General features: G+C 44.7%; 1 protein-coding gene across 8 annotated transcripts in view; it reads left to right on the forward strand.

Annotated features, from left to right (window-relative positions):
* Window positions 1–17,207, forward strand: part of LOC127584319 (ankyrin-1-like) — a 329,079-nt gene that overhangs the window by 198,055 nt on the left and 113,817 nt on the right. For all 8 annotated transcript variants that reach the window (XM_052041013.1, XM_052041016.1, XM_052041021.1 and 5 more), the window contains exons 3-6: window positions 5,017–5,115; window positions 7,011–7,109; window positions 11,489–11,587; window positions 13,161–13,346. In XM_052041013.1, coding sequence (XP_051896973.1) covers window positions 5,017–5,115; window positions 7,011–7,109; window positions 11,489–11,587; window positions 13,161–13,346 — 483 coding nt within the window. The remainder of the gene's footprint in view (window positions 1–5,016; window positions 5,116–7,010; window positions 7,110–11,488; window positions 11,588–13,160; window positions 13,347–17,207) is intronic.

A 17,207-nucleotide genomic window follows, 5' to 3' on the forward strand; every position in this document is an offset into this window, starting at 1 on the left:
AAAAGGTTAAGACCCATGGGATCCAGGGCAAATTGGCAAACTGGATCCAACATTGGCTCGGCAAGAGGAGGCAGAGGGTGATGGCAGAGGGTTGTTTTTCCGGTTGGATGCCTGTGACCTGTGGTGTCCCACAAGGATCGGTCTCGGACCCTTGTTGCTTGTAATATATGTGAACAACTTGGATGTGGGACAGGATCAGTAAGTCCACAGATAGCGCAAAGATTGGCAAAGCTGTTGATAGGTGGAAGGTAATCTTAGGCTGCAAGGAGATATCGAGGTTTTGGTGAAATGGGCTGAAAAATGGCCAATGGAGTTTAATCCAGATAAATGTGATTATGGGAGCACTAATGAAGATAGGACATGCACCATGAATGGTAGGGTCTGGTGGAGTATTGAAGAGCAGAGGAAACCTTGGAATACAAGTTCATAGATCCTTGAAAGTGGCAGTGCAGGTAGACAATGTTGTTAAGAAGGCACATGGGATACTGGCCTTCATTGGTTGGGGCATTGAATACAGAAGTAGGGAAGTTATGCTCCAACTTTCTAAAACCTTGGTCAGACCTCAGCTAGAGCATTGTGTACAGTCCTGGTCATCAAGGTGTCGGAAGCATGTGACGGTGCTGGAGAGGGTGCAGAGGAGATTCACCAGGATGTTGCCTGGGATGGAGCAGTTCAGTTATGAGGAGAGGCTGGAGAAGTTAGGCCTTTTCTCTCTGTAGCAGAGGTTCAGAGGGAACATGATTGAGGTATATAACTCGGGCACATAGTTCAATCATGAGCTATATGCCTGTGATGCTGCTACGAGTAAGGTTTTCATTGCACCTGTGCACACATGTACTTTTGCAGATGACAGTAAACTTGATTTTGACTATAAAATTATAAGGGGAATAGGTAGGGTAGATTGCAGGAAACTATTTCCAATATCAGAGGTGGATAAAAACAAAGGACACATATTTAGGCTAAGGAGAAGAGATTTAGAGGGGATCTGAGGGGAACCTTCTTCACCCAGAGAGTGGTAAATACCTGGAATGCACTGCCTGACAGAGTGGTTGAAGCTGGGTTGTTGACAGCATTTAAGAAGTGTCTGGATGAGCACTTGAATTGGCAAGGCATAGAAGGCTATGGGCCAAGTGCTGGGTGATGGGGTTAATATGGAAGGGTGCTCGCTGGGCGGCAGGTACAAGTTGGGCCAAATGACCTGTCTCCATGCTGTGTGATTCTATGAACGCCCACACACCAGGTCTCTGACTTTCAATTAAAATTGTACTTGGTGATTAAGAAAGCATAGTGAATTAAAAACTCATGAAAACATTTCTAAACAATTAAAAATATTACACTGAAACAAAGTAATGTTTAAAAATACAACCTACCATCCCTTTGCCTCGTAAGTCTTTGCCCTGCAGTTACCATTGAAATTAATGGGGTCCATCATCCAGCACTATGTCTAGCCTGGCGCAGGATCTAAGAGGTAATTCCCCAGTGTAATGCCAAAGTATCCCAGCAACACTGGACCCCCTCCAACAGTGGAATGATCAAACAGATTGATCCCTCTAAATCAGTCAGTAAGACCCAAACTTGCTCACCATTTCCCTTCTCATCAATGTACAGCCGACATCCTAGGAGAGTGATTGAGTTCTGAAACTCTTTGTGGCCACAAGCAGAGTAGGGATCTGAGCTGAATGCAAGAGGAGAAGTTTTTCTTGCCCAAATATAACACCGAGGTGCCCAGGAAAACTGAATGCCCAAAGGAAAATCTTCCAATGGTGTCTGTACTGACCAGCAAGTGCCCTCTACCTCTTGTGAAGTTTATGGTTGTTGGGAGTCGCTCTTAGCAGCCCTGTGACAGGTCCACATCTATTTCTCAGGGAATTTTTTAAGGATCTACATTCTTTAGCTGTTCCATCATTGGCCTTCACTCCAACTGCTTGTGGAACTGTAATGTCCATCTCTATTCATAACTCCTGTGTGCATACCTACTCCAAGATCCGTCCAGACTTGGGCTAACAGAGAGCGACATAACATTTCTACAACAAATGTCAGGTAATCACTTCCAGATCAGAAGGACCAAGCCACCTTCCTCGCCTTCATTGGCAGCATCATCATCATCATCACCAATAGTAACCTGCAGGTCTCCACTGATCAATGTCAACGCAAAGAGTAAAAGGATTGGACTGGGACAGGGTAATCTGCAGGCCGTCCTTTATCCCACAATATCTCACCACTCCCTGAAGGCTCGTCATGTGGTATGTTAAGTGTCACTGTAGCATGTCCCTAGAGAGTAAGTGAGTTTAAGCATCTGGGAAGGGAGTTGGTAGGAATGTGGGAAGAATAAAGAGGAATTAGTGTAGAATTCATAGAAATGAGTGCTTGCTGGTCAGTACAGTCTCAATGGGCTGAAGGGCCTGTTTCCATGCTGTATGACTCCATGTTCTAAATAAGATTGAATGCTCAACCACTCATCCAATTTTGGACATAGAAGGAAAGAGGGGCATGTTGAGTTTTGGGCTTGATATGGTGAAAAAGGTGGGCATCTTTGTCCGGATTCGGGTCTCAACCCGAAACATCGACTGTCCATTTCCCTCCACAGATGCTGCCTGACCTGCTGAGTTCCTCCAGCAGTTTGGTTGTTGCTCCAGATTCTGGCATCTGCAGCCTCTTGTGTCTTCAGGGACCTTTGTTGCCAGGAAGTAACATTATTGTTGAATAGATCATGGTGCACAAGGAGATTAGAGAAAATTAAGGCCCAGCAAGCAGATTGTTACTGGGAATAAGCTGTACCTATGAAGATAAGCTGGGTCCAATCAACCAACTGTGTACAATTTTGGCTACCCTGCGATAGGAAAGATGTCAATAAGCCAGAAAGAGTGCAAAGAAGATTTATGAGAATATTGCCTGAACTCAAAGGCCTGAATCGTAAGGGAGAGGTTGGACAAGCTGGGACTTCATTTCTTGGAATGTAGAAGACTGAGGGGTGACCTTATTGAGGTGTATAAAATCATGAGGGGTTTAGATAGGGTGAATGGACACAGTCTTTTCCCCAGGGAAATGGATCCGAAAACTAGAGGGCATAGGTTTAAGGTGAGAGGGAAAAGATTTAAAAGGAAACTGAGGGGTAAATTCTTCACCCAGAGGGTGGTGTGTATATGGAATGAGATGCCAGAGAAAGTAGTTGAGGCAGGTACAATAACAACATTTAAAAGACCTGTGGGTAAGTATATGGATAGGAAAGGTTTGGAGAATATGGGCCAAACAGAGGCAAATTGGATGAGTTGAGGTGGGCATCATGGTGGGCATGGGTCAAAGGGCCTGTTCCCAGGCTGCATTACTCTTTGACACAACGACTAACTGAGTTTTGACAGCCAGTTACCACTTTACAGGGTGACTGACATGGTTTCAGGAGGCCAGAAATAACACCAGGTGAAAGTGCCAGTGTAGCTCAAGACGCGTTACACATTTTCTCATCTGTTGACAGGTTTTAGTTGCTGCTCGTGTCTTTTTGTCAGCTGTGCTACTTTCAGCCTTGTGTGCATTCAGCTCTTCTGCCTTCAGGCAGGAAAATTAGAAAGGCTGCAAAGAACTCACTCAGTCAAGAACAGAAATGAAAACTGACATTACGTTAAAAATATTGGAAACTCCCTGCTGTCGACTTATTCAGAGAGCTGTCATTTTGAAATTATGGTTGCAGCTTTATAAAACTCTGGTTAGGCTGCATCAGGAGTATTGCATTCAATTCAGGTCACCTGCATTATAGGAAGGATGCGGAGGCTTTGGAGAGGGTGTAGAAGAGGTTAATCAGGATGCTGCCTGGATTAGAGGGCAGGTGCTATAGGGAGAGAATAGAACATAGAACATTACAGCACAGTATAGGCCCTTCGGCCCACGATGTTGTGCCGACATTTTATCCTGCTCTATTATCTATCTAACCTTTCCCTCCCACATAGCCCTCCATTTTTCTATCATCCATGTGTCTATCTAAGAGTCTCTTAAATGTCCCTAATGTTTCTGCCCCCACAACCTCTGCCAGCAGTGCGTTCCACGCACCCACCACTCTTTGTGTAAAAAAAAACTTACCTCTGACATCCCCTTTATATCTTCCTCCAATTACCTTAAAATTATGCCCCCTCGTCTTAGCCATTGTTGCCCTGGGAAAAAGTCTCTGACTGTCCACTCTATCTTTTCTTCTTATCATCTTGTACACCTCTATCAAGTCACCTCTCATCCTTCTTCTCTCCAAAGAGAAAAGCCCCAGCTCACTCAACCAATCCTCATAAGACATGCTCAACAATCCAGGCAGCATCCTGGTAAATCTCCTCTTCACCCTCTCTAAAGCTTCCACATCCTTCCTATAATGAGGCGACCAGAACTGAACACTGGTTCAGTTGGTTGGACAAACTTGGGTTGTTTTCTTTGGAGATGAGAGACCTGATAGAGTTTTATAAAATTATGAGAGGCATAGGTAGAGTAGACAGCTGGTATTTTTCTCCCATGGTCAAAATATATAATACTAGAGGGCATGCATTTAAGGTGAGAGGGGGAAAGTTCAAATGAGATGCGCAGGGCAAGTTTTTTACACAAAGAGCGGTGGGTGCCTAGAATCCGCTGCCAGGGGTGGCGGTGGGGGCAGATAGAATAGAGGTGTTTAAGAGGCTCTTAGATAGGTACATGAATATGCAGAGAATGGAGGGATATGCACCATGTGCAGGCAGAAGGGATTAGTGTAATTTGACATCATTAGCTTAGTTAGCTTGGCACAACATTGTGGGCCGAAGGGCCTGTTCCTGTGTTGTACTATTTTATGTTCAATTGATGGGATCTCTATGCAAGATGTACAATTAGCCCACATGGTATTGAATTGAGGGTTTCCTGGTCATTCCCCCTATGCTCACAGACTCCCCTCACTTTCAGGATGTCTTCATTGAGATTGATGTGGAAGATTTTCTCTGTGTTCCGTGTTGTTCTGGAGGTTGCTGTTCTCACAGATGATCTAACCTTGTTTTTGTGCATTCTAACTTACAGAATGGGCTTAATGCACTCCACCTGGCTTCCAAGGAAGGGCACGTCAAGGTGGTGTCGGAGCTGCTCCACAATGGCATCGATCTGGAAGCCGTGACAAAGGTGAGAAGGAGCAGTTTGGCAGCTAGTGCCCCATGCCACTAGGTGGAAACAGTATTACATTACAAAGACTTGCACAGTTCAACACACGAAACAAGTTCTGAATTGACAGAACCACCGCAGATACGATGATAGAAAACACTGGTACTACCCAGCAGTTCAGGCAGCCTCTTGGAGAAAGAAACAGCTGACGGTGCAGGTTCATAACCTTCCCTCAGGACTCGTCATTGACCTGAAATGTTAACGCAGTTGCTCTTTCCACAGATGCTGACTGCCCGGTTGTGTATTCCCAGTAATTGCTGTTAACATCGAACAGTACAGCACAGGAACAGGCCCCTACACAATGTCCATATCCCTCCATCCTCTGCACATTCGTGTGCTAACTAAGAGCCTCTTAAACACCTCTATTGGATTTGCCTTCACCACCACTCCTGGTAGCACATTCCAGGCACCCACCAGTCTGTGTATATATAAAAAAAACTTGGCCCTCACATTTTCTTTGAACTTGCCCCTTCTCACCTTAAATGTATGCCCTCTGGTCTTAGAGTGCATGCCCTCTGTTGTTCCTGGAACGACTGGACAACGAGGGGAAGGGGATAGCTCCGGCTGACATTCCCACCCCATCCATCACCCGATCCTCCTAACTTACATTGAGCTGACACCAGCTATCAATGTATTTTATACTGTGTTTGTCTTGTGCCTGAGTCTTCGTAATGGGGGAGTAAACCTTCTTCACTGTATTCAGTGAAGTGATGCATCTGCAACATTTACAACACAGTCACTGCTGCATTGTGTCTTGTACAGAGTCAATACTGCAGAATTTATAATGTGCACTGTATGAACTACAGTGTGTGTATTGGGCATTGCTTATGATAAACAGTGCAGTGACATGATATTGACTATAAAGTACTCTGAAGCACTGCAGAGACAGAACAGTGTGACGTAATGATGCATACAATACAGTGAAGTCAAGCTGCTACAGGACATTGGGGACCATTGAACCCAAGAGGTAGTCCTTTTCCTGGGCCTGTTTAGAATTGAACTGCAAAATAAAGGATTGCCAGCTTTATTTTGGCAACTTTTCCTTCCTTGTCACCAGATTTTTGTTGAAAATGCAGAAATAAGGACATCAAGGGATTTCAAACCACAATTCAAGCCTGTAGCCCTTGCTTGATTCAACCATTGGAATCAGAGTCAGATTTATTATCATGGATGTGGAATTTGTTGTTTTGCAGCAGCAGTACTGTGTAAAAACATATGATCACTATAAATTACAAAAATAAATAAATAGTGCAAAAAAAAGGAATAACGAGGTAGTGTTCATGGGTTCATGGACCATTCAGAAATCTGATGGTGGAAGGGAAAAGAAGCTGTTTCTAAGTCATTAAGTGTGGGTCTTCAGGCTCCTGTACCTCCTCCCCGATGGTAATAAAGAGAAGGGAGCATGTCCTGGATGGTGAGGATCATTAATGATGGATGCCACCTTCTTGAGGCACCGCCTCTTGGAGATGTCCTCGATGGTGGGGAGGGCTGAGTCCATGATGGAGCGGGCTGAGTCCATGATGGAGCTGGCTGAGTCTACAACCCTCTGCAGCCCCTTGCAATCCTGTGCATTGGAGCCTCCGTACCCCGTGGTGATGCAATCAGTCGGAATGCTCTCCACCGTACATTGCGCAGTGATCATGAGAGAAAACTTCTGTTAATTGTGAAACAAGACCAATTCAATCATCTCAGTTGCTGCCCCGGTCAAGACTAGACAGGTGGGCAGAGAAAGGCGGTTGGAGCTGTCCCATTCTTGGGCTAATTTACGCAAAGGTCTGATTGGTTGCTGCGGTTCTTTCACTTGGGAGTCTTGGCCTATTGCGTGAGTAATCAGCTGTGGAACTTTTGTGTTACAGAAAGGGAACACAGCCCTGCACATTGCAGCACTAGCTGGACAGGAGCAGGTGGTGAAGGAACTTGTTGACTATGGAGCAAACATTAACGCTCAATCCCAGGTAAGAAGCAACTAGCTGAAAAGGTCCTGCAAGGTCATGTGATCTCCCTCACCTCCAATTCTTTGATAATGTTTGGCACTCATTCTGGGGAAAAACCAACAGGCAACATTCACCCAATATCTCAGGGGCAGTTCTGAGGTGTGGAACCAGGGAGTCAAACCATACCACATTCCTCCCACCCTCCTCCCTGCCAATACAGCTTTTCAGTGATAAAGTAAAATACAGAAAACAGATAGCAGAACCAGACAGACTGAATGCTGGACTCTGATATCTTTCTGCTTGTGTATGCTTATCTAGTTTATAATGTGAGCACGGCAGTCGTTGAGAATGTGTGCTACTCTTCAAACTGGAGGAAAGCATCGTTGTCGGACAACACAGGCTAATATCTGCAAAGAAACTGAAGAATGATCATAGTGCGATGGTGGAGAGTTTATCACAACACGTAAATGCGTCAATGGTGCATCCCAGGAGAGTGCCAAACTGCCTACCCAGTCTTTTATCCCGGCGCGCAAATAGTCTAATTACCCCTCTCATTTGCCTGCCTAATTAATCTAATATTGCACCTTCATACTATTTTTATCTCAATCATTGGCTGGTAGTGGATTCCAAGCTTCACCCCTCTCTATGTGAAGAGGTGTCCACTATCCTCTGTCCTAAGAATCTTCCATCCAATCTTGTGTCAAAGAATTCTCAACAATTATTTCCATCATTCCCGAACTTCATTTCTATTGTATCACCGTACATCAGCGCTGTTCCAACAAAATGAACCAAGTTTTCAAGTTGTGTTTATCCAAATGTAAATATGTCATAAACATTGCACTCTCTCCAAAACCCTGATATTGGGTGCTCAAACTGAGGTTTTATTAACACTTCATAATGGCTTATGATTCCCTTTTCTACTCCAAAATCGCTGTGATAAAATTCTGTCAGATATTATTCTGACATTCTTGACAGCCTGCAGCCACCTATCAACGTTCCATGAACCTTCGTGCTCCAATAACTCTGAACCTCACAGAGCAAACGATTTCCAACCACAGCAGAGGTTCTGTTCATTTTTATCAAATATGTCACCTTACACTTGCTGGCATAGAATTCCACCTTGTAATTTTAGCCAACTCCTGGGTCATTATATTATCAATCATATATGATATACATGTATTTTATGGGGATTATTTTGTCTGAATGGAGAAAGAACCTCCTTTCATCTACTTAATCGAATTGTCTATGTTCTTTAGCTTTATCTATCAGAACCATATTGATTAAGACTTGGCTTTTTAGCTGTTAACGGAACTTTATTTATCTTTAAAAATCCATTTAATGCAATCAGTAGTCAGCTCATGTGTTTTGCCGGTCAATAAACAACCTATTAATTGTAGTGCGGAGATCTGCAGTGAGAGGAAAATAATGCTGTTATTGGAAAGCTGCACTTCAAAGCTTCAAAGGTTGCAGAGATCTGGAGTATCTCATTTAAAGACGGCATGCCTTTATCCTGGGATATATGTGTGACTACAAATCAGAAGCAGTACTAACCATCTTGGGGTGAATTGAGGAAGCTGTTCAAATTCGAGAGCTAGCCTCTGTACTTGAGAGAAATGCCGGTGAATACAAATAAGCATTTGTTTCCATCACAAGTTAGGCCCAGAGTAAATCCCCCACCACCTTATCCCATCTTGCTCTGCCGGCTGCTGTACAAGATGGACTGGAAACACAGTATATTCAACGTCGCTTTGTTCCATCTAAAACTCCCAGGACCCATAAAATGCACACGTGCCAAACTTGAGGGATGGCCGTGAATGTGGGAGTTTAAATAGAGTGAGAGATTTAGGCAGGAGAGGAAGTCGGCGATTTCTGAGGAGAGACAGCAAGAAAAATGGACCTGGGGATTGAAATCCCGCGGATGAGAAGTTATCAGTGAGGAAAGCTGTACAGATGAGATGCTCATAGGCTCATACAGTCCAGAAAAAGGCCCCCCAGCCCACCAAATCCAAGCTGACAATTAGCACACACTGATGCCAATGCTGTTTTATTCTCCCCACATTCCCATTAACTACTCACATACACACAAGGGGCAATGTACGGTGACTGATTAACCTACCAACCTGCATGTTTGTGGAGGAAACCAGAACACCCTGCAGTCACAGCGAGAACATTCACTAACTAAATCATTCAAGTGAAGTTAGTCAAACGTTGCTATATTTGCAGATACTGGCTGTTGGAATGTGAGTGCTCGTGAATGACCGCGCTGGATTTTGCTGCAGTGTTGCTCAGCTCTCTGGGTGTCCTGGTGATGCTTAACTCTCCCGTTTGTGATTAACAGCACCACAGACTCGGTGGTCCCACAGGCAGGTCCACCGTCATTTGTGTTCCTCTCCCCTCTCCCTGCCCGAGTTATTTGCAGGTGATTGAATCTGACTGTGGACGTGTGTCACTTTCTGATCCACAGCAGATCCAGGGGCTGTTTAGCCAAACATAAACTGACATCGAACCAATGCTGTTCCACTCCCCACCACTATCACCCACTCCCCTCCCACCCAACCACCTCCTCACCCACTCACTCAACCCTCTAATACACAACGCTCCCCCATTCGCTCAACCTTTGTACACCCACCCAATAAACTCGCACACACCCAGCTCTCCCCCACCCCCATCTATCCACCCCTCATACCTACCATCTGTCTACACTTGTTGCTGCCTCGGAAAAGCAGCCAACATAATCAAAGCCATAAACGAATCCCGCCCCAGCCATACTCTCTTCTCCCCCCTTCCAGTGGGCAGAAGATACAAAAGCCTGAAAACGCGCACCACCAGGCTCAAAGACAGCTTCTATCTCACTGTTGTAAGATGCTTGAATGGATCTCTTGTACATTAAAGATGAACTCTTAATCCCTAAATCTACCTTGTCATTGTCCTTGCACCTTCTTGTCTGCCTGCACTGCACTTACTCTGTAACTGTAACACTTTATTCTGCATCCTGTTATTGTTTTCCCTTGTACCGCCTTAACGTACTTATGTTTTGGAATGATTTGTCTGGGTGGCATGCAAAACAATGTTTTTCACTGTATCAGTACATGTGACAATAATATTCCAATTCCCCATTGACTCAACCCTTTCAACCTGTCCAACCAATCTTTTCTCACTCACTCTTTATCTCACTCACTCTCTATCTCACTCACTCTCTATCTCACTCACTCACACCCTCTCACTCACTCACTCTCACTCACACTCTCACTCATACTCTCTCACTCTCTCCCTCACTCACACCCCATTCACTCAACCCTTTCACACCAACCCATCCAAACCTTTCACATACACCCCTTCCCCCACCCACCCAACCCACTCAAAAATACATTGATAAAGGTAAAATTCTATTTTTAACTGAGATTTAGAGAATACCTCTGTTTCAAAGTAACCAGCCAGTAGATACCAGGTTAATAATAGAAACATTTCATTTTTCATTCACCTCTCTATCGTTCCATCGCCAGTCTTCCACACCCTCTGCCTTGTGGTACCCGGAAGCCACCTCACTTTCTTCCAGTGATGCTGCTAACCGCCATTTGACTGGTGCTGAAGAAGGGTTTTCATTGGCTACCTCTTCACATTGTACCACATTGAGTGGATTACTGGAAGCAGTGACCGTGGGAACACTGGTTGAAGGAAAGGTTCTGCCTGCCTGCGTCCTCAGTGCATATCCAGATGGAATACTCAAAGTCCAGAAACGGGCCATTCGGCCCACCAGGTCTGTGCTGTCCATCCAGCACCCACTTACACTAATGCTATTTTATTCTCCTTACGTTCCTATTAACTCCCCTAGATTCTTCTACTCTCCTATTTGCTGGGGCAATTTACAGTGGCTAATTAATGTACCAATCCACATGTCCTTGGGATGTGGGAGGAAACTGAATCACCTGGAGGAAACCCACACGGTCACAGGGAGAATGTGCAAACTCCACACAGACCGCAGCCAAGGTCAGGATTGAACCCTGGTTGCTGGTGCTTTGAGGCAGTGGCTGTACCAGCTGCACCACATGGGACAACACCATGAACTGCAGAGCAAATGGTTGGCTTCTGTACAGTGGGTATAATCAACTGCCACCTATGTCCTGGAAACACAAGACAGCTTTATCGTTCAGTGTCAGCCAAGTGAGGTTTCAGCTGCTGGACGTGCCCTGCACACAGTGGTGAGAGGGGAACAATTCTTCTACAGAGGTTAATGTAAAGTTCATAGGTGGTGTAAGATGGGTAAATGTTATGCCTGGCAATGTAATGGAGCTGATAACAATGAAAGAGTAATTAGTCCCCACTGTATAAGAGTAGGGGATGATTATTTTAGCAGTTCAGCTGTGTACCTGATGTTTTCTGCGCTGTTTGTATCCACACAGAAAGGATTCACTCCACTTTACATGGCGGCACAGGAGAACCACCTGGAAGTTGTGAAGTTTCTGCTTGAAAATGGCGCCAACCAAAACGTTGCAACAGAGGCAAGTCCATGCTCCATTTATAGATGGTCCCATCCCTGCCTCTGGGAACAGGTCTGCACTGCGCTTGGCGCACACCCTGGAGGGTGCAGCACTTGGTGCCCTCACACAAAGAGGCCTCTTCTCACTCCAACTTCTTAGAGTCATAGAGTTATACAGCACAGAAACAGGCCCTTTGGCCCAACTCATCCATGATGCCCAAGATGCCCATCCAAGCTTGTCTCATTTGCCTGCATTTGGCCCATGTCCCTCTAAACCTTTCCTATCCATTTACCTGCCCAAGTACCTTTTAGGTGTCGTTAATATACCCGCCTCTACCACTTCCTCTGGCAGCTCGTTCTATATACTGACCACTCTCTGTGTGAAGAAGTCCCTTTTAAATCTTTCCCCTCTCACCTTTAACCTATGTCCTCTAGTTTTTGATTCCTTTTCCCTGGAGTGTCAGCTCTGGACTGTAAACCACATCCATGTGGCAGAATTGGGAGATCAGTGGACACGAGATTTGTCACTCCACATCTGGAGAAACATCTGGTGATGGTTACTCTGTTATTGACCCATCTGAGAAGGTACAAACATACATCCAACAATTGACTACCTCCTAGTGAATAGATTCTCTGTGTACTACACATAGTGAAATTATAGCCGCATTTCATAATTGGTTTTAAGATTCCATTTCGGACAGCACAGCAGATAATCTCACAATTATAACTTATAATATCTGTCCATTAGTCCACAAGTTATTTGTGAGACCATACTTGGAATATTATGTGCAGTTATGGTCACCCAACTACAGGAAGGATGTCATTAACCTAGAAATGGTGCAGGAAAGATTGATGGGGACGTTACCGGGACTGGAGGGTTTGAGCTATAAGGAGAGGCTGTATAGGCTAGGACTTTTTTCCTTGGAGTGTAGGAGGCTGAGGGGTGAGCTTTAAGAGGTTTATAAAATCATGAGTGGCATCGATAAGGTGAGTGGGTCACAGTCTTTATTCCAGGGTACGGAATCGAAAACTAGAGGGGATTTAAGATGAGAGGGGAAAGATTTAAAAAGGACCTGAGGGGCAACTTTTTTTTACACAGAGGGTGGTGGGTATGTGGTACAAGCTACCGGGGAAGCTGTAGAGGTGGGTACAATTACAATGTTTAGAAGACATTTAGAGGGATAGCAACAAGCGATCTGCTGGAGGAGCTCAGTGGGTCAAACCGCTTCTGCGGGGGGGGGAAGAAATTGTCGATGTTTTGGGTCGAAATCTTGCGTCAGGACCATGGATAGGCAAGTTATAGAGGAACATGGGCCAAATGCAGGCAAATGGGACTAGCTCAGGTAAACATCTTGGTCGACATGGATGAGTTGGGCCGAAGGGCCTGTTTCCATGCTGTATAACTCTATGATTAGTCCTGTACCAATATGAAAATGGTTTTTGTTTGATGAAATTGGTTTTTGGCAAACCTATCAGTGATAGACAATGTATTCCCCTTTCCCTTGAGTTGTTCATGAATTCGATGCAGCAGATGTCCTGTATAAAGCAGCATCTCTCCTCCTCATGATGCTCTCATGGTTTGTTTTTTGTCCCAGGATGGATTCACACCCTTGGCTGTTGCGCTACAACAAGGACATGAGAACGTGGTGGCTGATCTGATAAACTACGGGACGAAAGGGAAGGTGTGCCTCCCTGCCTTGCACATCGCGGCACGGAATGATGACACCCGGACTGCAGCAGTCCTCCTGCAGAACGACCCCAACCCTGATGTACTGTCAAAGGTAAATGCTTTCTGGGGATCTGCAACCCACTGTCAGACAGGGTTGTTGAAGGAGAAACCCTTATTGCATTCAAACAGGACTTGATGTGCACTCAAGTGGCCTGGAGAGCTATGGACCTGGTTGGATTAGGCTGAGTAATGCTTTATTCATCAGGATGGACGCAATGGGTTGAATGGCTTTGTTGTTTGAAATGCAGAGGTACAAACGAGAGGCAATAATCTTCCATGCTCAAAGACACCTATTGACTCAGAGCTTAACTTCCAATGAGTACAAGTTCACTATAAACCATCAAAATGAACTAGATAGGTTTCTGACTAGGTAAAATATATCTGCGTACACAGTGCAAGTGTTACGAATGGTGTTACCCCATCCTGAAGCTTGCTCTTTGGGAATCGATTAGGATTTTTTAGAACTCAGCGACAATCCTTAGCCACATTCAGGGGAGTGAGGAAGGAAGCTTGAAGGGTAGTGGGGTAGGGGCATTGTTGTCTCCAGTTACATTTTCAGAGTGCAACGGCATTGTGGTGTGTTAATGGATGATTATACAAAGGGCTGGGCTAACAGACTGACTCCATATCCCATCAAGGCAATGGGGAATTTAAATCCCATGTTATATAGATTTGGAATAAGCTTAAGTTATTGTTGATATTATGAAAACATTCAATATTTATGCTATTGGTTTGTAATTTTGCGGGAACTTGTGCTGATGAGAAATCCTCACTCACCTTACCCCTTCCCTTACCACACAGACGCAGTCATCGCATGGTTCACATAGAATTATATAAAATACAAATACTGTAGAGATGATCCGGACAGGACTGGTTGTCGAAGGGTCAGATGGCCAGAGTGCTATTGTGATGTGATTTCAGTGCAAACTACTTCCCTCCTCACTGACACGGCCTGATCCTTTCTGTGCACTGGGGAGAGCTGCAAATCCACATGCTATGTCTCAAAGTCACAACTGAGCCACTCAGCTCATCCCGTCATGGCATGCCCACATACGTGGACACTTGTTGGAGTGGATCCATGCAGCAGGTAGAACTGAAGCCTTCTGAGCAGCCATGGAGTCAGTCTTGTGACCACCAGCCGTAATTTGTTTGAATTGGTCATCGCGTTCCTGCTGCAAATTCTGAAGGATTTGAAGGACTCGCTTTGCAAAGCTCCCCTGCTAACCCTAACAATCCCAAACCCAGCGGTTAGAACTGGAATCAGAATCAGTTTTATTATAACCGATATATATTGTGAAATCTGTTGTTTTGTGGCAGCAGTACAGTGCAAGGCAGAAAAATTACCATAAGTTACAAAATAAATAAATAGTGCAAAAGAGGAATGATGAGGTAGTGTTCATAGGTTCATGGACCGTTCAGAAATCTGATGGTGGAGGGGAAGAAGCTTTTCCTAAAACGTTGAGTGTGGGTCTTCAGGCTCCTGTACCTCCTCCCTGATGGTATAACGTGAAGAGGGCCTGTCCTGGGTGGTGAGGGTCCTTAATGATGGATTTTAGAGTTAGAGCTTTGAACTCCCTTCCCCCTCACCCTTCCTGCTTGGCATGAGATTCTATAACTGAATCCATTAGTCAACTATGGTCCCATTAATCAGGAGGGAAAAGAATTTCCTTTCATTTCAGGTGGTTATACGAAGGAAATAAAGAACTGTTGGCACCACAGTGAGTGTTGCATTCAGCTGACAACTAAGGCACCAAAGATGATGTGATTGTTGGTTGCATACTGTGACAGGCTCATGTGTTTTGTATTATTTATTCATTCCTGGGGTGTGGTTGTCACTGTCAATGCTGGCAGTTATTGTCTACCCTTAACGCCCCTGAACTAAGAGGTACAGAAGCACAGTGGTAAAGTTATTGGACCAGTAGTCAGAGATCTAGACTGTTGATCAGGACCCATGAGTTCGAATCTCGCCAAGGCAGCTGAGGAGTTTACACTCAAGCAGGTAGATAGGACTCGGCAGATCAGGTCGGCATGGACTAGATGGGCTGAAGGGCCTGTTTCTGTGCTGTAGTATTCTATGACTAAGTTAATAGATAAATCTGTGACAAAAAAAACGGAGCATCTATAACACTAATTACAAAATGATCAAATATTGTGAAAATACATGTCCTTTAGGGAAGGATATCTGTTAAGTCAACCACATTTGTAGATTATGAGTCAAATATAGGCCAAACTGGATAAGGACAGCTAATCTCATTCCCTGAAGGATGTGTTTTATTCAGTGTAGGCGCTTTGCACCAAGCAGAACCATTGTCTGTCTTTGCTGCCTTCTCTTAATTTTATCACTTTTGCTCGGAAAAAGTGATCTGTCTCAGTCTGTCTCAGTTGGTTATGGAAATCAAAATAATCAGACACTGGAAATCTGAAATAAAAATTCTGGAAGCACTCAGCAGGTCAGGCAGCATCTGTGGAGGGTGAAAGTTAACGGACTCCTCATCAGAACTGAGAAAGAGAAAAATGAAAAGCAAACTACTGGAGGAGAAACAAAGGACTGCAGCCACTGGAATCTAGATGAAAAACATTGTGATGCCGCAGGAACCCAGCAGGCCAGGCAGCATCCGTGGAGAAAAGCAGGCGGTCAATGTGACCCAAAATGTTCACCGCCTGCTTTTCTCCACAGATGCTGCCTGGCCTGCTGGGTTCCTCCAGCATCATCGTGTTTTTAAACTGCTGGAGGAACTCAGCAGATCAGGCAGCATCTGTGGAGAGAAATGGACAGTCGACGTTTCAAGTCAAGACCCTTCATCCGAACTTCACCAGTCCAGATGAAAGGTCACAACCCAAAATGTCCACCGTTTGCCTCCATGGATGCTGCCTGCCCTGTTGAGTTCCTCCAGCAGTTTATTTTTTGCTCTGGATTCCAGCATCTGCAGTCTCTGTGTCTTCAGAGAGATAAACAAGTTAGTTTGGGTAGCAGGGAAGATAGGGCAAGGCAATGAGTGGAACAAAGAGAATTTCTCTGATGGGGTGAAATAACAGGACAGTTCAAACAGGATTGAGCTTTTTCTCTGTGATATGTTGCTAATGGTGTGTAGCCTGTGTAATATAGTACAGCTGAAGCAAAAGGAAATAAAGGATGACCAGTTCTCAAACAAATATAAAGAGCAAGATGTTTATGGTTTGACTTGGCACCTCAGGCCCCACACTGTTACATAGGCACAAACTCTATGCCAACATTGGTGGAAAGCTGAGGGGTGAAGACTTTGATTTCTTTGGGATTATCTGATGTTCAGATGGTGAAAACTGTTCATTGGATAAATAGTTGGTGATATTTACACCTCGCAACTTGAAGCTCTCAACCATCTCCACCTCAGCACCATTGATAGATGCAGGGGCATGTCCTCCACACTGCTTCCTGAAGTCAATGACCAGCTCATTTGTTTTGTTGACATTGAGGGACAGGTTGTTGTCATGACACCATGTCACTAGGCTCTCTATTTCCTTCCTGCACTCCGTTTTGTCAATTGTTTGAGATCTGGCCCACTACAGTGGTATCATCTACAAACTTGTAAATGGAATCAGAATCAGGTTTATTATCACTGGCATATGTCATGAAATCTGTTGTTTTGTGGCAGCAGTACAGTGTAAGACATTAAAAATTACTACGTATACCAAAAAGTAAATAAATAAAATAATGCAAAAGAGGAATAACAAGATAGGGTTCATGGACCGTTCAGAAATCTTATGGCAGAGGGGAAGAAGCTGTTCCTGAATCGTTGAGTGTGGGTCTTCGGGCTCCTGTACCTCCCCCCTGATGGTAGTAAGGAGAAGAGGGCATGTCCTGGATGGTGAAGGTCCTTACTGATGGGTGCCGCCTTCTTGAGACACCACCTCTTGAAGATGTCCTCGATGGTGG

The sequence above is a fragment of the Pristis pectinata genome, chromosome 29 (assembly GCF_009764475.1).
Source record: "Pristis pectinata isolate sPriPec2 chromosome 29, sPriPec2.1.pri, whole genome shotgun sequence".
Classification (NCBI taxonomy): Eukaryota; Metazoa; Chordata; class Chondrichthyes; order Rhinopristiformes; family Pristidae; genus Pristis; species Pristis pectinata.